Below are 22,334 nucleotides of genomic sequence, written 5' to 3'. Positions count from 1 at the left end.
AGCACATTTATGAGGTCAGGCACTGATGCTGGACAAGAAGGCCTGGCTCACAATCTCTGCTCTAATTCATCCCAAAGGTGTTCTTTTGGGTTGAGGTCAGTCAAGTTCCAGTAGGCCAGTCAAGTTCCTCCACACCAAACTCACTCATCCATGTCTTTATGGACGTTGCTTTGTGCACTGGTGTGCAGTCATGTTGGAACAGGAAGGGGTCATCCCCAAATTGTTCCCACAAAGTTGGGAGCATGAAATTGTTCAAAATGTCTTGGTATGCTGAAGCATTAAGAGTTAATTTCACTGGAACTAAGGGGCCAAGCCCAAACCCCTGAAAAACAACACCTGAATTCAATGATTTGGAGGGGTGTCCCAAAACTTTTGGCAATATAGTCTATCTATCTATCTATCTATCTATCTATCTATCTATCTATCTATCTATCTATCTATCTATCTATCTATCTATCTATCTATCTCTCTTTGCTGAGTACACATGTAAATTATATCTACGTGCAGTCTATTATTTGTGTCACAATTTTAGGATTTAATTTGACTCTTGTAGGATATACCATTCCAGTTTTTAATGCATCGTACATTTAAAAATAATATCTGTTAATCAGTGAATACCAAAAGCGCTTTAGGTTTTAGGACCCAGTAATAATAATTAGTCTCCACTAGGGGCCTGTAGCTGCCTAGCAACATTCAACAGACCCATACAACACAAGTGCTCGGTAAGGACTTGTCTGAACGGCGAATTTCGACTTACTGTTCAAATTAGAACTGAAATGTTTGTTAGTTTAGTGTAGACCAGTGTATCTATTACTTCATTGCTTCATGTGCACTTTAAATCCATGCAGGTATTTTCTGTTCATATATTTGTAATTAGTAGATCTTAAGAGGAATAAAGCAGTTATGCCGAAGAAAGGAGGAAAGAAGGGAGGAGGAAAGCAGATGACTGAGGAGGAGAGACTGATGTTCCTACAGCAGAAGGCTCAGGCTGAAGAACAAAATGCCAAAATAAAAGAAGATCTGCTCACACAGTTCCTTAAGGTGTGTGTGTGTGTGTGAGAGTGTTTGTGTGTGCTGTGTGTGTGTGTGTGTGTGCTGTGTGTGTGTGTTTGTGTGTGTGTGTGTTGCTGATTCACTGTATTTTTGTAGGATAAATTGCAAAAGGAAGAGCGAAACAGCAAAGTTAATCTACACAAGTTAAACCAGCAGTGGCGTTCAAGCCTACGCCAGACTCGAGCAGCTGAACTGCGTGAAGATTTCAGTATACTCACCCAAACTTTTGAGAGAGTCGTGGATTGCAAGGACAACGTCATTAAGGTAGAGAGGTCTAGATTTTGTAGATAAAGCATCATATGGGTTTGAAGATTGTTGTTCCAAGCACCATTAAATCTAACGGGTGTGTAAATGTTGCAGTTATTGGTGTCTGATCTGAGTGAAGCGGAGCAGCAGTCAGCACTGACTCACAGAGCTCATCTCCAGTCTCTGGATCATCTGCTGGAGCTTCAGAAAAGCAGACTGGCAGCACTGGAGTCACACTGGAACACCAATGTTATGGAGCTCAGTACTGAGTACAACACAGAGAGGTATACAGACATCTTTTCCATTCACACACATGCTTTTCATTTGTATGTGTAAGTTGGTATGTCAGTGATAAAGCACTGGACTACTGACCACATGACTTGTACCTTGGTCTCACTCATCCATAACTTAATACTGGATAGTATCATATGTTTGGATGCGCATAACAGGCATCATAAAAGTAATTATTTCTTCATTGGTAAAAAAAAAAAACTGTACACAAAGGAAAGCAGCAAACTTGCTACAAGTTGATGAGGAAGATGAGGACTGCAGTTCCCGGAAGTGGTCCGCACAGCTCTTTGCCCAGACATTGTTTTGTGGTTAGCTAAAGACCGTAAGATCATTATCATTGAGTTAACTGTGTCATCGGAAGAGGGCTGTGAGGAGGCAAATGAGAGGAAAACCTCGAAATACCAGCCCTTGATCTAGGAGTGCAAAGACAAAGGGTGGCAGGCATGGCTGTTCCCAGTGGAGGTTGGGTGTAGAGGTTTCCCTGCCAAATCAACTTTGGCAGATACTATCAGTTCTGGGCATGGATGAAAGGAGCAAGAAACAAACCACCTGAAGGATGGGAGAGGAGGCAGAAAGAACCTCATGCTGGATTTGGAGCAAAAGAGAGGAGGAAAGCTGGAAGCCAGGAGCAGAGGGGAAATGATTTGGCCCCACTGCCAACTCACCAACTGGAAAGTGTCGTGGTTAAGGGTTGAAACACTCAATGATGGTTGGGTACCACGTGATGATGTCTGCTCCTGGCTGAAAGCTCCAGTTACCTAATGAGGTAGCTGAAGAAAGCACCCACTAGGATGTACTATACAACTACTACTGCATTTCACTGAGACATCCAAAGTGACTGTAATTATAACATAACTACTACTATAACATGATTATAACATAACTTAACTACCTATAACATAACACTAACTATAACACCAGTGTGCAGGTTTTTTTATTGATTTATAAGAGTACAAGATTGCTAGAGAAATACAATAACTTTTCAAGTCACGTTGATATTTATTGTCAACACAGTCATTTACAGTATACAGTAATAGAACTTTTCTCCAGGACCCAAGGTGCAAGATACACCCATCACATACACAGTGTTGAGAGGACATCAATAAAGTGCAACAGGAATGGGATGAGAAACATCTTTCAGACATCCATACAGAGCTTTGAATTAATTATGTTTTTTCAGGGAACAAATTATGAAGCTGCATCAGCAGGAGACTGAGTATTTGGAAGCAGCCACCTTTGCCTTAGAACAACGCTATGCTGGAATAGACAGTGAAGCCAGACAGGACTATCAGAGTGCACGTGATGATATCAAAAACCGGGTACTATATAGCTCTGACCACAGTCGAATAATATTTAAGACATTTCATTAAAACATATAGAATAAATGATCTTGATTCAGATTGGTCTGTGTTTGTGCAGGACATTGAGGACAAGCATGCGCTGCGTATCCAGATGGAAGGCACTGTGGAGGAGTTGTGGCAGCAGTTTCAGCATGAACAGCAGAAGTACACCGAAGCCACTGAGGATCGACAGATTGCTTTTGATGCGCTCCGTGCCACAGACCAGCGCAATGCTCAGGAAGCAGACCTGCAGATGAGGCACATGCAGAAATTGCAGGTCAGAGAAGGAAAAATTCACCCCTGCAAAATATAATGCAGTTAATTTGTCTAATACAACGTACTGTATACATTTTCATCCAGTGTACTTAAATGAGACTTTATGAAGATTAAGCTACATAACTATTTTTTGTTGTTACTGCTGTTGTCCTCTGTGTGCATGCAGGGCGCCATCAATGCTCTGCGTTCTCATCTGAGCTCCAGTCAGAGGGAGAATGAAACATCTGTGCATGGCCTTCAGGCAGAATGTGAGGAAGTTACTCAGAAAGTCCAACAGCTTAGAGCTGAGCTCTCCTCTGCCCAGGCAGCTGAAAAAACACGACTAGCTAATCACACGATGTACAGCGATAACACAATTAAAAAACTACAGGATATTATAGGAGAGGTATGCATTTATTGCACGTTCACACACTGCTGCTCAGCTTCATAAAGCAAATCAGTCAGGCTAAACAAGAGTTTAATCCAGAGTCATTTTAAAATCATAACAAGCTGGATACTTGGCTGATTTTCTACTTTTGTTTGTCATCCTCAGGGCGAGACGTTGTTACGTCTGGTTGACGTGTGTCGCAAGCTTGAAACGGAGCAGGAGAAGGTGCTGCCCTTTTACACATCATCTTTAAATGCTGAGGAACTGAGTCAGGAGAAAGCACATGCTATGGAGGTGATGTCTGAAGAGTTATCACAGGTAAAATACTCAATAAAATAAAAAAAATATTATAGCTTGATACCTCACACATTACACTCCCATCACATCATCACACACTCACTGATGTCCAAGACACCACAAACATATTGATTTAAACAGTGGAGTATTTGGCACAAATAGTTAACACTTAGACTCATTATTCCAGCTCTTTCTTGATTTTTTGGCATTTATCCCTTCATCTCGCTTCTGCTTTTAGACAATGATGAACTATACAGATTTAGAAAAGTTCTGGCAGCGATATAACAAGGTTGTGCTGGAGCGTTTGTGTTTGGAACGGGAGAAGAAGGTCCTAGGATGGGAGAACCAGCAGCTGAGGATTCTTCTCAAGCAGTACCTCGATGGAATCTCTGTTAGTGATGAGATCTTACAGCAGCAGAACTCACTGCTCATGTTATCCAGCCCATCGCTTCAAGCCTCTCCAGCTTCAGAAACTCAAACAAACACACGCAGGCCAGTCATAGAGGCGGCTCATGTGGTGCAGTACACCATGTAGAGAAGTAAGTAGTACACATGCCTAAACCTGAACATTGTTCCAAAGACAGCATCAGACATGCATTATAGACGCCAAAAATGATTTTAAAGACAAAATGGGCACAATTCAAGCAAATAACAGACATGTATATGTTTTAACACGTTCTAAAAAGAATATTTTGTTGTTATTCTGTCTATATCTGACATCAACATAATTATACTTCATACTTGATTTAAAAAAAAAATACTCGGCAAGAAATAAAACGTAAACTTAATTTTCCCACCCTTATGTTTGATTCATCTTATCATAAAACTGTGGTGCAAAAAAAACAAGAAAAACAACAAACACGAATGCAGCTAGAAAGATGCCACTCACAACGTTTTTTTTTTCTTCAGATTTTTCTCATTTTTTTATTTAAATAGTTTATTGTTCCTTTCATGTCCTGTTTATTTCTTCTTGCTCTTCTTGTCCTTGCTCTTCTTCTTGCCTTGAGGTTGTGCGTTGGCCTTCTTGTAGAGGTAGAGACCTACCATTCCCAGTAAAGTGGGAACAAGTGCCAGGCACACCAGAGGAAAGACGTCATTCACCATCTTCTGCCAGGGTGTCTGCTGCACCAGGGAAATCACCTCCACCTCAAACTCCAGCGCAGCATCACCTACAGAGAGGGAAGTCAAAGAATCTAGATGACGAACACTGACTTTATTTCCTCCTTTAAGCTCAAACCACTTGTTAATCAAGGAAGCTACAGGTGAAATACTACAGGAACATTCTAATTATCCAGATGAACATTATTAGTGCAGTGTATCTTCTTATGCTTCTTTCTTCTTGGTTCACATATGTGCTCTGGCATTTGCATTAAATGCAGTTAATTATACTGCTACTTTACATTCACCTTATTTCTCTTTGCTAATAGATACAAAATTGTCAGTAGCACAAATAGGCTGTTTCGGGCTCTGAATATTGCATTCTCTCAATTCATTACACCCAGCAACTCGGATCCAGAACATTCTATTCACCCATTTTCTACTTTTGCTCCCACCATCCTGTGCATCACAGAATAAATTATGAAAGCACTTTTTTCTAGGTCAATAGAAAAAAGATTCTCTCCTCAAAAACTGTCTTACAGATCCTAACCCTGTTGTTACCTTCAGCCCATCATGCAGGTCATTTCTAGAGGTGATTTCTCGAGTCCATCATAACATCACACCTCTATTCCTCACTCAACATGAAGATGCAAAAATTCTATTCCATAACTCCAAACCAACAGAGTATAGAGTAAAGTAGAAATGCTTTATACACACTTTAGAAGTATATTCGAGAATATTTCATACTTTACATTACTGATGTATGAAAGTTTCAAAGCATGAAATATTATCAAATATACTCCCAAAATGTGTATAATGCACTTCTATTCCACTACAATTGTCATTATTTATTTCAGTACATTTTCAAAAACAAATATTGTAGTTTCAATCAATTCCCAGAGAACTTCATCACTTCCTGCAGTATTAATCCTTTAATTATTTCTGGCTGATAATCATTTGAATGCATGCTGCATCTGTACAACATATTTTGCTTAATGTAGTGTTGGTCTTGCTTCATTTTTGGACTGAATCATTGTTTTACTGTATTCATCTGAATGTGTTATATTCTGCTGTGTTATATTATCATATAGTTATATCATACAAGTTAGCCAAAGATTGCAGTGTATTTAGCAAATGCAAAGTCAAAATATCATTTATCAGCTTGCTGTACCTTAAATTCAGTCTCTCACAGTTGCCACCCATATAAAATCACAAAATTTACACATGCACTAGTTAAGTCAGTGTGTTACTGAGGTAATTTAGACAGTTGCTAGCCACTAGTGTGCTCTGCTGTTATGACTCATGTCTGTTTGGATGGTGAGTCTCTCATCATTTCAAGCTTGCAAATTTTAATATGTTTTTGTCCACAGTTGAGCAAATATAATTGGCCTAGAAATTTTTAGACCTAGAAAGTCACTATAATATAAAAAAAAAAGCAATAACCTCCATCCAGATACAGACAAGAATAGAGATATGATATGACTTCACAGCTGTAATTTTTCATTTTTATGTCAGTATGTTTTGGTTTTGCTTTTACTTAGTGTAATGTTTCTTTTATTAGTCTCCAAGCAAAGTTCTACCTACTTTAGTAGAGATTGAGCATACTGCAAAACTGCTTGTCTAAGCTTTTTTTTAATCATGCTGACTCTCATTAACTTATTTTGATTATGTTATGTTCAATGTATTTGCATATACATATTACACATGCTCTTGTTTTTCCTCTAGCATAGTCATTACCCTGTTTTTTTCTGTGCAATCTTGTTCATTTATACTATTTGTTCTGCTGGTTGCATGATACTATCAGGTACCCTTGAGTCCCTGATAAAGACACTATTTAAATAAAAGGAGCCTAAAAGAATATTAGAATGGTATTAAACACATTTAACTGCATCGTGTTTGGTCATTTTTAGAAATCTTTAGAGACTTATAGACTTTAGAGAAAATGCCACGGTGCCTACAGCCATTGTTGAAACTCTATGCACCACAAATAATAATTATTTTAGAATAACATGTGTGTACACATTTTAGCAGTCGATGTAAATCGGTTCTGCCTAACCGGCATCCTGAGAAAAGACTGTATACCCCTGTGGAGCTTTGGATATTTATTCATGTGTTACATGTTACACATAAAGTGTAATAGAAAAAAGTATTAATGATTAATGGGAAAAACAAACTACTCAAATTTTTACAAACAATAAACTTCTTATGTAATAAAATCAGTTCAGATGAGAGTTTAGTTCTAAGAGCTGCCTTGTTACCTGGGATTGTTGGGGGGTATCCTCTTTTCCCATATGCTAGATGTGCAGGAATGGTGGCCTTGATTTTTTGTCTGAGGAGAAAAAAGGGACACATTGAAAGTTTCAGGGGTGAGCTAAGAAATACATCATTAAATCACTTTCTGCCAGATTTAGCCTAGGCTGTAATAAGGTTTCATATTCAGTATCAGAGAGCTTTAGATGATATGAGCTTTTGAAGTTCAGCCTGTTTGATTCACATGCTGGAAAGACACTTTCACTTAATAAGTCAGAATACTTTGAAATGACCTTGTGTGTACATGCAAAGTCTACCAACAACTTCAGACATTCTGCATTAAAGCACTTGACACGTACCCTTCACAGACACCAACCAGGGCTTGTTCTAGACCTGTGGGATAAATAATTAATAATGTTAATGCTGGCCAAAAACAAATCTTAAGGGATTGTTTCTCATTACTGAATACTGCAATACTTAAGGGATTAGCATCGGAACCCTTATAATCAAAACCCTTATACACTGTTCATTCATTTATTTATTCAGTATTTGCTTTATCCTGGACAGGGTCAGAATTTTGGAACAATGTTCTGGAAAGCTGGGCATGAGACAGTAATACACCTTGAACAGGGCACCCAACACACATTCACACACAATTATAAGTCATTTCAGTGCAGCCAACCCAACAATCAGCCATAACATGGGAAGTTGGTGTACTGAGGCTGCTGTAGCATCCCTGATTTTAAGGATTTCTCAACCTGCAAATGCATAGAAATAATGTAAAATAGAATTTGTAGATAAACAAATTAGTCATATAGAAACTTTAAAATCGTCTATTATGGGATGCTTCTGGACTGCTCCTGCAATCTAAAAAGTTTTTTTTTTTTTTTAATTGATGCTGTAGTGTTCTTGTGTTTGTACAGATTATCATTATTAAATCATGATTATTATTAAAATATGTAGATTTGGTTACAACTCTAAAGTTTAGTAGTTCTGTGTACTCATTACACGTTTTTCTTTGTGGGAGGAAGCCAGATAAGGTTTCCAGGGCAGAGGAAACTCATGTACATAGAGACAGAACATGCACAGAAACTCTGCACAAAACATAACCTAAACTCAGAGCTGAAGCAGGGATCTTAACACTTTGAGGGACCTTAATTGTACAAGAACGCTGTGCATTCATCCATCACTCTCTTAAAAACATAGCGCGTGATGACTCAGCACAACGGGGTAATTTTCTAAAGCTCTTTTCCTTTCAACAGGATTGGTCACTGGACATTACCTGAGATGACAGTTCGCTTCCCAAGCTCAACCACCAGTGGATCTCGGGACAGAGAGGAGTCTATCACCTTCCCATCCAAAAGCCGGCCCTGTACACAGTACAGATTTTATTTATACTTCTATAAAGAATAAATCACATCATGGTTAAATAATGTAATCCAGAGCACTGGGTATAAGTAGTGTCTAGATTTTGCACACTGGTGGTGTGTTTGGACTGGTGCCAGTCTGAACTGAAGTGCTGACGTGTTGCTCCTCCTCTTAAAGCACAGTCTCTCGCACAAGCAGACCGACTGACTATTCGTCACACAGTGCTAGCAAAAAAACCCTGAATTTCTAGGCCAGGTCACGTTTTCATGCTGACACATCACCATTTCTGTCTATTCTATGGATTTGTCTCAGAGCTCCTGAAAGCACACGTCACCGTTGTACAGCTCAGCGTGGCCAGGGCTCGACTACTACTCTCTCATTCATAATCCACACACTACGCTGAAATCCCAGCCGCCTCCTCGAGCTCAGGCTCTCAGACTAACGCGAAGAATAACCACAGCTGCTTTTAAGCGGAATGACTTCAACATCTGGATTTTATGATTGCCCCCCCTTTTTTTAAACACAATGTATGGTGCTTTTTTCCGTAGACCAAAGTCCACTGGGCGGTGCCTGCTTTTATAAAAAACCTTTTTTTTTAAACCAAAATGATATTCTTTCGACTAAAAAAGCATGTTGTCTTACCGTGTAATGGATATGAAGCGTGTCCCCCATCACTGATGTCACTGTGCATGTCTCCGGCTTTGCCTTAAACACAGAAATGTACACATAACAGCTGTGTGTTTATGCGCATACGTGTAACTGGGAGATGCGTTTCGCTGCACGTGCCACACAAAATCAACACAATGCGCTCAAATCAGTGCAGGTTTTGGTACAATATAGGCTGCATTGCAAGCTTAAATAAGAGTTATTGATGGTGTTTGAACAGGATGCTACGTGTCTTCTTGGAGAAACTCACACACAAGTCATTAAAGAGGGTGAAAAAAACTTAACGGAACTCACCAGTGTGTCCACCTCCAACTCCGCCACATTTCTCTCCGTCTCACTGTCATCGGCTCCAACCAACACCAAGCCCGCGAGCAACACTACAAAAACAACTCTCCTCAATAACATTGTGGCTCTTTAGATAAAAGAAAATCTTCTCAATAACACGATGTTTCAACTTCCGTGAAAAATAAAAGGTTCCTCTCTGCAGGACGCTTCGTGAATAAAAGACGACGGCTTTGCACCGACGATTAATCTCTCTCTCACACACACACACACACACACAACTTAAATAGTTCGCGGCTCGATGCCAGTTAAGGCTGATGTGTTATTATAGCGGAATGATAAAAGCACAGCAGAGCCGTGATCTCTGTCCTAACACCTGGCTATCTAGAGCCCCGCCTCTAGCATTCCTCCAGCATCCCAGAAGTCTCTGCACGCCGCGGTGACTGACAGTGCAGTTCCTCCTGCTCACACTAGATGGCGCTATTGATGCGTACGAGCTCGAGATCCAGTTCTTAACACACTGGATGGCTTATTTGGTCGTGGTTCCGGTTATTTTTTTTTACATCCCATTAACTGTTATTAACTCGTTCAGTCAGGGGTAGCTGAGTCGATGTGACCCAAATTTTTTATTTATTTATTTTTATTTATTTTTTTAATAAAAAACATGAAACAATAACATGAAACAATACAAAAGAGAACACAATGGGCATCAATTACAGTCCCCAATATACATTAATTACAATAAAAAATACACAATAATTACAGAAAGGAAAAAACAAAGGATGTGACCCAAATTTATTTATTTTATTTATTTATTTTTATTTTTATTTTTTTGTTAACATGACATAGGAACAAGAAAAAAAAGCCAGTGGTACATGTATAAACAAAAACTCCACAGTATTCTTTAACAATAAACAAAACAAACACACAAAAAAATTAAAAATAAATAAAATAATAAACTAAAAAGGGTAAGTAAGTAAGTAAACAAAACAAACAAACAAACAAACAAATAAATAAATAAAAATCACATGAAAACTTTATGCATATATTCTTTGTTCGGCAGCTTTTCTGTTACAGGAAGTGGACAAAAAGTTAATATAAATTCTAATATCTTTATTAAAGTGAGAGAAAACGAGGGTTGACTTTTAATACCTTACATTTGTGGATAAAATACTTTGCTAATAAAATAATTAAGTTAGGGTTGTTGTTTTTTTTGGGTTTTTTTTAACTTTCCTATAACTTTCAGGTTATACATCAAACAGACATGGGGATCCATATACCAAATCTTACTATTTCTGCATAGAAAAAGAGATGTTTTATACACTTCTAATGATTTCTAGGGATTGTGTTCAATGAGCTATAAATTATGATCTTTACAGGAAAAATATACTACATTGCATTTAGTTTTATGTTCATGAAGCTTCCCAAGAAGATTTATTGATGAAGAGAAGAGTTGAAGAGTTGAAGCTGTTATAGCTGTAAAGGGCAAGCCAACTCCATATTAAATTCATGCGAATGTAAAGACAGATGTCCCAAAACTGTTTTCAGAAAACAGATTGAGGATATAAAACCATATAGAATTCTTCTGGGGCAAATGATGTTTTGTCCAGTTGATTTTTAAAATAATATTGATAGTACTGAACTGATAGTAAGAATGTTAAGTCCACCCTCTGAAAAAGTTCTACTAAAATTTTTCTCTTTACATATTCAGTCCTATTTGTTAGTAGAATTATACAATAACTTGTCCTTCTGGTTTGTCTGATTATTATTCCTATATTAATCTAAAGTATTTGTACAACAGTTTGTTCTGGTCGACTAATTTGATTGGTTGAGTGGAGTTCAAGCGTGCTTAAATTTCCTATAACTGCACTGGGATGTTTTATTGTGTGGAACACTCTGCTTGTTATGTAAAATTCCACATCCTAGTTCAAAACCGTTACTACACTAGTGTTAGCGACATCATCAGCAGACATGGCAGACAATACTTTGCAGGAATGAAACTTTTGTCTGGGAACAGTGGAGAACCAAGGAAAATGCATAAGTGCAGTAAGGCCACGTGATTGATAATGGACATACCAGCATGGTGGGTTGGGGATACAGGCCTGTAAAAGAACAGACACACTGAATCAAGTTTCTTTTTCTGTCCAGACAGAGTAATGATCAGAAATATTCTGGTAAAATAAATCATCTGCAAATACAGGACATGAAAATTTAGCTTCATTCACAGTTTATTATATTTCTAGAGATATTGCCTAGGCTGTATCTGTTTTAACATGTACTTTGCCAGTGTTAGTCTGCTGTGAAAAAGTACACTAGCTAACATTTTTGAAGCAAAAAAAAAAATATGGAGTTGAGCCTTAGATTAATTTTTTGTAGATTTATAAGATTCAAGACTTCAATAATTATAATTACACTTAGCATTAGGTTACTTGGGCAGGGAATAAACAACATTTCTGCTTATTAATGTGTATCACTACTATGCAAGCACTTTGCTACATGATGTAAAATTTTGACCATCTTGTAGATCGTAGTTTTAATGTTCTAAGGTTTTTCAGTATAAATGTATGAATTGGTTTCTGTGGTGTTTATGTTTCACTTACACATGAAAAAAATGATACTCAGCCTTGCATTTTACAGATCTCTAGTCTAATTAACACATCTGAGATGGACTGAAATACTTGTTAAAATGGGACCATACTTATGTCATTGTTTTTATGCCTTGTGAAGAATGTGCTCCATTGTCAGTTATGAAAAACAGTGACAGTGTAAAGGTATGGTAGGTTCAAATGGTAGTTCAAAATTACAACACCCTGTTTAGTACATAATCTTAACCTTAAGTGGTTGACTTAAGCTTAACCTTAACCTTAAGTGGTGACTCAGTGGTTAAGGCTCTGGGTAACTGGTCCTTAACCCTCTCTGCTCCAGGGGTGCTTCATCATGGCTGACCCTGTGCTCTGATCCCAACTTCCTAACAAGCAGGGATGTGTGGAAAAAAAAGAATTTCACTATGCTGTAATGTACAAGTAAATGCTTGTACATAGGCTTTAACACACTTTAATCTGTTCATGAACATCTTTAATTCATACATTTATAAAATATTGATATTTTATAAACACATCCTTTAATATGGCATTACTATATTTACACTACATTAATTTATAACCATGATCAGCATAATAATATACTATCAATACAAGGTGGTTGTACAAAGTCTAGTGGATGTGGATCAAGGCAGTAATTTGGTAATTTTCTTAATGCAGTCCTTTGAAACAATTATTTAAAACGCTTAAGAAAAACAAGGCGTCTTCTGAATACATGACTGGAATAGTAAGCCATGTGGTGTGTGGAGATCTCTGAAACGCCGTGGCTCGACTTATCGCGAGAAAACCCGAATTCTCAGCAGGCCTACAGCGAGATTTCCTCCTACCTCTCCGTATGCGAAATCGGCTGGTGTCATCCCTAAAACAGGTAAGGTAGATGTGTGGATATTTAGATTTCTACCTAATAAATATATATATCAATTCGTTGATCACAGAGGTTCTGCACCGGGAAGAGCTGTTCCTGAGCTTTATTAGTGATGTACAGAAAGACGAGGCGCGCGAGGGGCGTTTCAGCACCAAGAGCTGTGGCTAGCGCCTCAATGTCGGTGAATGAATGAACACACCGAGCTGCTCTTCGCCATTGCGGCTTCCTTTCTCATTTATTAACGCATTGTTTTATGCCATGGTTTAATGCTGCCGTTGAGTCGAGTGTCTCTTCGTTTGGGCCAGACAGTGTTACGTCAAGTTTAGCATGAAGACATTTTCGTGCTATTGATGAAAAACACGATCGCAGGCTTTCCTCTGTAGCCTGTGAGAAAGCTACAAGCCCACGCCGACATGACATGATGCCTCATTAGCCCGGTGTTTGCATTTTGTTCATCCGGTAAAGAGCAGGAATAGCGGCCTATATATAGCCTATATGCGTCACTCAGTTGTCTAGGATTTATATTTAAATGATATTTAGGTCATATTGCTGTTTGCATGTACCACAACATTTGTGGCTAAAGCGCGTAGGTCACAAGCGGTTATTTCATCCAAATCGGCAGTGCTCCATCGTCATCTGCGAGCAGAGATAAAGCCAAATATGCTGTTTGTTGTCGATCACATAATCTCTCATTGTGTTAAAGATGTGGAAAAGCGCTTTTTTTGGTGCACTGGTGGACAGCAGGAGAGGGTGGAGGTGCAGCTCATCACCACAGCCTGCCTCTTATTTTGCCCTGTATATCGGCCATATTAAGCACTATCAAATAATAATAATCATCTCTGATATTAATCCAAACATGAAGCATATATTAATCACATTTGTGCATCAGTAGAGCAGTTAAAATACACCGCAATATCCACAAGCAAGTATGCTTGCTTCAGTCTGTGTGAGTGATTATGTTTAGTTTATGATATTAGACTTTATATTTTATAGGTTAATAAGGCTAGGGATGGGGGTTGAGTAGTTCGAACGAGGACTGGGGTTGAATAGACACTTACAGTGCTGAACTAAATCATTCACTTTTACACTGTACATCCAGCTGGACTTGATTCAGTAATGTGCACAATGCAGTTGACTAGTTATGAATTCAGACTGGATGGCTGTAACCTAATTCTTAAAATAATTTTTAAAAAAGGATTTTCATTGGTTATTTTGATGCATATCATTTCTAAATTTCTAAGGAGTTTTGCTCGGAACAGTTGCTGAAAGGGAAAAGCCTGTATGGTGTTCACCATAAAACCTTTTTGAGTCCCCAAGAAAGACAATCTGCATACTAAATGAAACCCTGTTTTAAAAGTGTATCACGACAAAGTGTTTATGTTAATGTAATCTTTTTTCTTTTCTTTTTTTTAAAAAGTGGGTAGGTTTGTTGCGTTCCTGGTAAATCCTGAGTTTGGGGTATTCTCTGTGAGTTCTGCATTTTCTTACCATGTCTGTGTGAGTTTCAACTAGTGGTTTTCTACCACCTCCCAAAAACATGCTGGTAGGTGGTTTGGCAGCACAAAAACTGCCCCTAGTTGTGATTAAATGTGTGAATGTGTCTGAGGCTCCGCAATGGACTTGTGTGTTGGTGTTTTGGCATCCGTGGTGTTTTCCTGCTTCATGTCCAGTCTCCAGATCCACCAGGATAAAGCAGCTACTGAGGATGAATGAATGAATGAATTTTTATTAGCAGGTCAGCTTATAAGATGGTTCTGAGGGGATGAGTACAAACACAATGAGTGCTAACTCAGTGTGTGGGCCTGTGCAACACAAGACAACAAAGCTCTTGAATCTTGAATAGTATGACGTGTGAGGGACTCAGTCTTTTGGAAACATATGAGTGAACAGAGTAGATGAAGAGATTATTGAACAGATTGGAGTACAGCCTGAAGGAATGGCAGAGTCAAAGCTTACAGTTTTCATAAAATTTTTATGTGTCCATGGAGGTTTAGTTTGAGGTTTACTTATAGCTTGAGATCTGTGCAGCATTCTGTGTTTTCTTATTCAGTTATTATAGATAATTGTTTTACCTCACTGCAAACCCACACATGTATTTCAGATTGTTAGTCTGAAGAAGCTCTCTGCTGAATCATGGGGAATATTTTTGGTAATCTGCTGAAGAGCCTCATAGGAAAGAAGGAGATGAGGATTCTAATGGTTGGATTGGATGCTGCTGGTAAAACAACCATCCTGTACAAACTCAAGCTGGGGGAGATTGTTACCACCATCCCAACTATTGGTAAGAGCATCGCCCTTTATGTTCATTAATTACATTCATTAATATTTTAGTGCTAGTCAGTAAAGTCAAAACCAGCTGTTGGGTCTCAGTTTTGTCTGTTTGTAAGCTGGTACTGTGTCTGATAAAACAGGGTGGGGTCAAATGGAATTAAACAGATCTATTTATTGTGTATTGATTTCATCCACCAACAACACTTACGTCACCTTCAGAAATACCAGTAACTGAGTTTTATATTTTCATATCAGGATATTCTTTCTGCAGTTTCCATGGTTCTAAAAATGGTTTTTCATTCTACTTCATGTTCTCACTTTTGAATAACAGGTGACCTCCTCCCTAACCTCACCCCTTTTTCCCTTCACTTCCTTTTTCATAATATAGCAAATTAAAAAAGAATAAAATAACATACAGTATAATACAGCACCACAACAGCTAAAAGCTGACATTGACTATACAGGTGAAACAGGTGAAAAAGAGTTCCTAGTATTTTTCAGCATTGCCGCCAGCAATTTAAATCTTTTTCAGCGCAGAGGATCATTGTTAAACTTTAATATACACTATATTGCCAAAAGTATTCGCTCACCCATCCAAATAATCAGAATCAGGTGTTCCAATCACTTCCATGGCCACAGGTGTATAAAATCAAGCACCTAGGCATGCAGACTGTTTTTACAAACATTTGTGAAAGAATGGGTCGCTCTCAGGAGCTCAGTGAATTCCAGCGTGGAACTGTGATAGGATGCCACCTGTGCAACAAATCCAGTCGTGAAATTTCCTCGCTCCTAAATATTCCACAGTCAACTGTCAGCTGTATTATAAGAACATGGAAGTGTTTGGGAATGACAGCAACTCAGCCACGAAGTGGTAGGCCACGTAAACTGACGGAGCGGGGTCAGCGGATGCTGAGGCGCATAGTGCGAAGAGGTCACCAACTTTCTGCAGAGTCGATCGCTACAGACCTCCAAACTTCATGTGGCCTTCAGATTAGCTCAAGAACAGTGCGCAGAGAGCTTCATGGAATGGGTTTCCATGGCCGAGCAGCTGCATCCAAGCCATACATCACCAAGTGCAATGCAAAGCATCGGATGCAGTGGTGTAAAGCACGCCGCCACTGGACTCTAGAGCAGTGGAGACGCGTTCTCTGGAGTGACGAATCGCGCTGCTCCATCTGGCAATCTGATGGACGAGTCTGGGTTTGGTGGTTGCCAGGAGAACGGTACTTGTCTGACTGCATTGTGCCAAGTGTAAAGTTTGGTGGAGGGGGGATTATGGTGTGGGGTTGTTTTTCAGGAGCTGGGCTTGGCCCCTTAGTTCCAGTGAAAGGAACTCTGAATGCTTCAGCATACCAAGACATTTTGGACAATTCCATGCTCCCAACTTTGTGGGAACAGTTTGGAGCTGGCCCCTTCCTCTTCCAACATGACTGTGCACCAGTGCACAAAGCAAGGTCCATAAAGACATGGATGACAGAGTCTGGTGTGGATGAACTTGACTGGCCTGCACAGAGTCCTGACCTCAACCCGATAGAACACCTTTGGGATGAATTAGAGCGGAGACTGAGAGCCAGGCCTTCTCGTCCAACATAAGTGTGTGACCTCACAAATGCGCTTCTGGAAGAATGGTCAAAAATTCCCATAAACACACTCCTAAACCTTGTGGACAGCCTTCCCAGAAGAGTTGAAGCTGTTATAGCTGCAAAGGGTGGACCGACATCATATTGAATCCTATGGATTAGGAATGGGATGTCACTTAAGTTCATATGCGAGTCAAGGCAGGTGAGCGAATACTTTTGGCAATATAGTGTATGTTTAAAATTCAGGAACCTGTAATTGTTTTAGGAAGCTAGGAGCAGTATAGCAGCTAGACTGTAAATATTCAAAAATATTCAGGTATTGTGGTTTTAGATTGCAAACTGTTACAAACTGTTTTTCCAGGCTTTAATGTGGAGACAGTGGAGTATAAGAACATCAGTTTCACTGTGTGGGACGTTGGTGGCCAGGATAAGATCCGACCCCTCTGGAGACACTACTTCCAAAACACACAGGGTAAATCCACCAACCACACACACACATACACACACACACACATACACAAACAAACAAAACAAAAAAACAAACAAACAAAAAACCTCTACATGAGAAATGTTGGAAAACTGGGTGTATTCAATGAAGCAAGCTAACTTCAAAAATTTCCATCTGTTTTGGTTCCACAAATAAAGCTATTCGTAAGTTGCCATGCAAAATATATGCTTTTTGGACAAGCCTGCTCTGTGTCAAAACATTAGTTTTGAAGCTTGGTTTAGCTTGATGATCTTTTTTTGGTCAAGTCTTTTGCTTTCATATTCTGGAAGAAACAATAATAAGGAACAGTTGCTCTGCTATAATACAGTCAAAGGCAGTATCAAAAATAATCTTTATTAGATATTAGCTAGATTGCATTATAATTAGATATCTTTTGAATTTACAATTTGAATTTACATGTCTAAACATTCTTGCCATAAATAAAACTAAAATCCCAAACACAGGATATTTTTCAGATATTGTACATATGAACGAAAAATGCTTCTATCTAAAGAGCCATGGCTTACCCTTTTGTTAAGTGAACACAACACGACTCACCGTATTTTTTGTGCTATTATGCACAGCAGAGTGAACTCAGACTCTTTCAGTTCTGTGCTGAATGCAAAACAATGCAAAAACGTCTGCATTCTTGTAGGTTTTGTTTAACTGCTCCTGTCTGTGTTTTTCTCCTCATATCTAAAAAATGGCAACTTGCCTAGTCTGTGCCCCACAACCTTCCACTGTCTCTCATGGTACATGTGTGTTGTGGGTTTTCATCGGCTAAAAGACATGAGCAGGGTATTTTACTTCCTGAAAAAGTGTAGATCAGAGTATGAGTTGCATTCTTATTCATAGGAATCATGGCACAGTTCCAGTGCAACTGAACTCAGACCACCTCCTACAGGTAGTCTCAGGTTCAGAACCATGGTGTGCTTCCTGGTCCACATGACAGCTTTCACATTACTATTTTTTCTTGCTCTGTTTCAGACTAAACTTCCAGTGTGAAAGTACTCAAGTAACAATATCTTTAAATAATTCCATTTACCAAAAACATTCCTCATATAAGTGATGCTGTCATAGGCTACTGTTTGTACATTTTATATGAGAATAATGAGTAAGCTTGTTACTATACTGTATAACCAGTGTATAACCTGTATAACCAGTGTAAATAGAATTTAATATATTAATCATTTGTTTGCTTTAACTATATGTTCATATGCATTTAGTCTTTCATAAATATTTTCTGCCAGGTCACTTTTAAAGCTTTGTTTGTTGCTTTTATTATAATACTTTTATATTTACAATTATATTTTTTTTGGTTCAAATGGCATGAAAAAGCCTTGATTGACAAGTTCTGGCTTAAATTAGTGGAAATAATTTGCCCTTTTGCAAATTTTTGTATGAAGTTTGGATTAGATTATACACTAAATCAAGGAAGACTATTTGAAATAAGCACCACATTTAAAAAAAAAAGTGAATACCAGGTAAACAATCAAGGTAACAAGGACAGCAAGAAAACATGAAACACAGGAACACACAATGACCAGGAATATAAACTGCAGAAAGTGATGTGGTGATGGTACCCAGTAGGGTGTAAACATCGTACATATAAGCAGCAGACTGGTGTTGAATTAAAGTGGCAGTGCAGTGTAAAAATTGTCAACAGTGTGATAAACGAAAGTATTGGCAGTGAATATGGATATAAATAGGATTATCAATCAATCAATTAATAACAAGATATAGTTGACCTGAAACACTGAACTAATTGTAGCAATGTACTAAAAGCAATGAGAAAGCAAAACCAAAACAATAACAACAGCATATTATGACCTGAGAACAAAACCTGAAATGCAAATGCCATGGCGATGCTCTGGGAACCGTGACATGGGAATTTCTGATATTGAATATTACCTGCTTGCAGGTCTGATCTTTGTGGTGGACAGTAACGATCGAGAGCGAGTGAATGAAGCCAGGGAGGAGCTGATGAGGATGTTGGCAGAAGATGAGCTCCGTGATGCTGTTCTCCTCGTTTTCGCCAACAAACAGGTTCACTCTCTGTCTCTCCATCCCTCCAACCTACCTAGAATCAATTATCTTTAGGACAAATGCACCTAATAACCATCTAAAGCAAAAAATTTGCATTCATTTATTCAGGTTAGTGTTAGTTCTCAGTGTAACACTGTGCTATTTCTTCACCTTCTAACCTCAGGACCTGCCTAATGCAATGAATGCAGCTGAGATCACAGATAAGCTGGGCCTCCACTCGCTGCGCCACCGCAACTGGTACATCCAGGCCACCTGTGCAACCAGCGGCGACGGCCTGTACGAAGGCCTTGACTGGCTGGCCAATCAGCTGAAGAATAAGAAGTGAGGGTTCTCAGGCAGGTGTGGAGGGCTTATTTAGGGCAAGGGGTGGGGAAACTTGGGGTTATCGTATTATTTGGTTTGGTTTGGTTTGTTTACATTTGATTTTTTGCAAATGTGTGGTAATTAGGGCCTTCAGATGGTCTGTGTAAATGGACTCATCACACATGTTCACACGTCAAAATATATATGGACACATGGACACACATACACGTGTACACCTCAACAAACACATGAGCACACAAACATAAATGTCTCTGCTTTTTGGTGGTTTCTCTTTATTCAGTGTAAAATGGACCTCAAAACACACAGTCAAGTACACAATATAATATAGTATATTAGAATAGTCCCAGAATAGTCATTATCTCTTCATGCACTGTTTTTCTGCCCTTCGGTTGCTCTGTATTTTAATTTCCTACAAATATAAAAGTTTTCTCTAAAATATAGTGAAGCTGTTTAATCTATTTGATATTTCAGTTAGATTTTCTATGGTGTATGATCATTAAGATTGTAATGCAGTTTGTCTCATCACACACACACAAATACACACACACTCTCTCTCTCTCTCTCTCTCTCTCTCTCTCTGTCTCTCTCTCTCTCTCTCTCTCTCTCTCACTCTCACTCTCACTCTCTCTCACACACACACACATAAACACAAACACACACACACACGCGCTAACATTAAGCAGCTCTCTCCTTCTCCTGCTGGTCAGTAACTGTGTTAGTCAGAGTTGAGTGTGCTGTGTAAACATGCACCCCGCTGTGTCCTCCTGCATGGCTTTCTCCTTCACTGTGGCTCGTAGAGTCTTGTGGCTCGGTAGACAGTATTTTGCATGTATAAATGTTGTAGATGCATAGAGCTGCTCGGTGTTGCATGCTGCTTTGTTGTGATATTGTGTTAGTATGCTGGTATCATGAATGACTGATCATTTAGGTGTAAACGATGGAATATTATTGGCTTAGTAGAGTAGAAGGAATCGTAGATGGTTGTAAAGAATTGTCTGAGAACACCAGGAACACAGTGTGCACGCTATTGTTAGCGGCTTTGCAGTAAAACCGGTACAAAATGATACAACTCCATCAGAAACCGTGACTGTGTTGTTTTACGTGGGTAGAGTGTTGGGGAAAATAAACAGGATGTAACATTGTAGTGTTATTTGTTCACGTTGTGCTTTTGTCTGCATGGCATGCATGCTGCTTAGATAGATAGATAGATAGATAGATAGATAGATAGATAGATAGATAGATAGATAGATAGATAGATAGATAGATAGATAGATAGATAGATAGATAGATAGATAGATAGATAGATAGATAGATAGATAGATAGATAGATAGATAGATAGATAGATAGATAGATAGATAGATGCAGAATATCCCTGTTGTTGTCCATGTTGCTGTTGATGTCCAGTGTATATGATTTGAATTTGTATGTTTTATGTCTCTTTGCCTTTTTTTTAAACAAGCTAAGCTTTTGTTAGTGCTGTGAGAAGTTGGATAATGTTAGCAAATACAGAGCAAATTACCAGTACGCATACACACAACACACACACACTTGGACATGCAGACATCTGTGCTTTGAGATAAACTGCATTATGTTACACTTCTCTATCTCTTTCCCTGTGTTGCCTGTAAGTATTCTATTCTGTTTGTAATACATGATGTGAGGATTTGTAACATATCACTCCCACTGAATGTGAATTCTGTGTTCTCATTGATTTGCTCATATTGTGTCACGTGGTCTTTATTTATTGTATTTATTTGAATATTGTCTTCATGTAGCAGCAGAATGATTATTTGAATATTTATCTGTCAGGGTTGTTTTTGCTCAGTGTTGGGTAAACTGGTTTTCATACAGCACGTACCCATTTCATACAGTGCTGAAACTTTATGTACAATAAAGATATTCTGTTTACCAAGGCATCTGGCCGAATAGTAGTGCATGGTATTTTGATAGCAGATCTTACATTAGGCTACGGATGCTGGACCAATGTATATTTTGCTATAAGACTCAGTGTACATTATTGTAACCTAAACGCTGCTGTTCTGACCTGAAATCTTAAAGCTATACTACAATTAACATACCTAATACTAATGCCACTGTGAGTCATGTGCACGTCTTCAAATCCTGTAGATTCTCAATAAACAGCTGTCAGACCAAGAAAATCTGTTGCTGGTGAGGACTCTGCTGTTATCCACCACTAACTGACAACAGTGCAACTCTTTCACAGCTATAGGATTAACATATCCTTTTGCAATGTTGTAACACAAATAACCTCCTCTTCTGCACTCACACACCATTTAATACAGACGCTCTGACGGCATTTCTATATCTATACATATATCACACTGCTGGTGCTTTACAGTACTGTGTAACTAAAGCTGTTTCAGATCAGTGGAAATAGTCATAGTACAAGCAAAGCATGGCTGTTCATCCACAGAGACATTACTGTCTTTGATTCTTTGTACCATTTACACAAAGCATCTAAAAGTCTAATTCTACATTAGATCATGTGTCTGTGCTATCCACACATACTGTAATGTGTGATTCACATCCTATGTGTCCAGTTATGTTTTGTGGCCTTATATGCTGTATTACAAAAAAAAAAAAGAATAAATACTCCTATACATTA

The 22,334-nt window shown here is 38.6% G+C and overlaps 3 protein-coding genes across 3 annotated transcripts; 2 read left to right on the top strand and 1 right to left on the bottom strand.

Moving 5' to 3' along the window:
• The first annotated feature begins 728 nt into the window (after positions 1-728).
• ccdc65 (coiled-coil domain containing 65) lies at positions 729-4,732 on the top strand. Its single transcript, XM_058404121.1, has 8 exons — positions 729-1,041; positions 1,150-1,317; positions 1,414-1,583; positions 2,771-2,909; positions 3,010-3,207; positions 3,373-3,591; positions 3,739-3,891; positions 4,109-4,732. The coding sequence occupies exons 1-8, from the start codon at positions 904-906 to the stop codon at positions 4,403-4,405; spliced, it is 1,482 nt and encodes a 493-aa protein (XP_058260104.1). The 5' UTR covers positions 729-903; the 3' UTR covers positions 4,406-4,732.
• On the bottom strand, positions 3,647-9,946 carry fkbp11 (FKBP prolyl isomerase 11). Its single transcript, XM_058404122.1, has 6 exons — positions 9,547-9,946; positions 9,229-9,291; positions 8,501-8,588; positions 7,578-7,611; positions 7,227-7,297; positions 3,647-5,039 (listed from the first exon to the last, which is right to left on the bottom strand). Exons 1-6 carry the CDS (start codon positions 9,655-9,657, stop codon positions 4,831-4,833), a joined length of 576 nt encoding a protein of 191 aa, XP_058260105.1. The 5' UTR covers positions 9,658-9,946; the 3' UTR covers positions 3,647-4,830.
• A 2,932-nt stretch (positions 9,947-12,878) lies between these two features.
• On the top strand, positions 12,879-22,334 carry arf3b (ADP-ribosylation factor 3b). The gene is made up of 5 exons (XM_058401907.1): positions 12,879-13,002; positions 15,101-15,280; positions 17,212-17,322; positions 19,259-19,383; positions 19,547-22,334. Exons 2-5 carry the CDS (start codon positions 15,133-15,135, stop codon positions 19,706-19,708), a joined length of 546 nt encoding a protein of 181 aa, XP_058257890.1. The 5' UTR covers positions 12,879-13,002; positions 15,101-15,132; the 3' UTR covers positions 19,709-22,334.

Source organism: Hemibagrus wyckioides, linkage group LG11 (genome assembly GCF_019097595.1).
Source record: "Hemibagrus wyckioides isolate EC202008001 linkage group LG11, SWU_Hwy_1.0, whole genome shotgun sequence".
Lineage (NCBI taxonomy): Eukaryota > Metazoa > Chordata > Actinopteri > Siluriformes > Bagridae > Hemibagrus > Hemibagrus wyckioides.
The sequence above is the reverse complement of the archived record's forward strand: the minus strand, read 5'-3'. Positions and strand labels throughout refer to the sequence as shown.

Excerpts from the sequence above, each read along its gene's own strand:
- ccdc65 (XM_058404121.1), top strand. The coding sequence starts at position 904 with ATGCCGAAGAAAGGAGGAAAGAAGGGAGGAGGAAAGCAGATGACTGAG. Across the intron at positions 1,318-1,413 it reads GCAAGGACAACGTCATTAAG|TTATTGGTGTCTGATCTGAG; the intron begins GTAGAGAGGTCT and ends TAAATGTTGCAG. Across the intron at positions 1,584-2,770 it reads ACTGAGTACAACACAGAGAG|GGAACAAATTATGAAGCTGC; the intron begins GTATACAGACAT and ends ATGTTTTTTCAG.
- fkbp11 (XM_058404122.1), bottom strand. The coding sequence starts at position 9,657 with ATGTTATTGAGGAGAGTTGTTTTTGTAGTGTTGCTCGCGGGCTTGGTG. Across the intron at positions 9,292-9,546 it reads AGTTGGAGGTGGACACACTG|GCAAAGCCGGAGACATGCAC; the intron begins GTGAGTTCCGTT and ends TCTGTGTTTAAG. Across the intron at positions 7,612-8,500 it reads GAAGCGAACTGTCATCTCAG|GTCTAGAACAAGCCCTGGTT; the intron begins GTAATGTCCAGT and ends TTTATCCCACAG.
- arf3b (XM_058401907.1), top strand. The coding sequence starts at position 15,133 with ATGGGGAATATTTTTGGTAATCTGCTGAAGAGCCTCATAGGAAAGAAG. Across the intron at positions 15,281-17,211 it reads TACCACCATCCCAACTATTG|GCTTTAATGTGGAGACAGTG; the intron begins GTAAGAGCATCG and ends CTGTTTTTCCAG. Across the intron at positions 19,384-19,546 it reads TCGTTTTCGCCAACAAACAG|GACCTGCCTAATGCAATGAA; the intron begins GTTCACTCTCTG and ends TTCTAACCTCAG.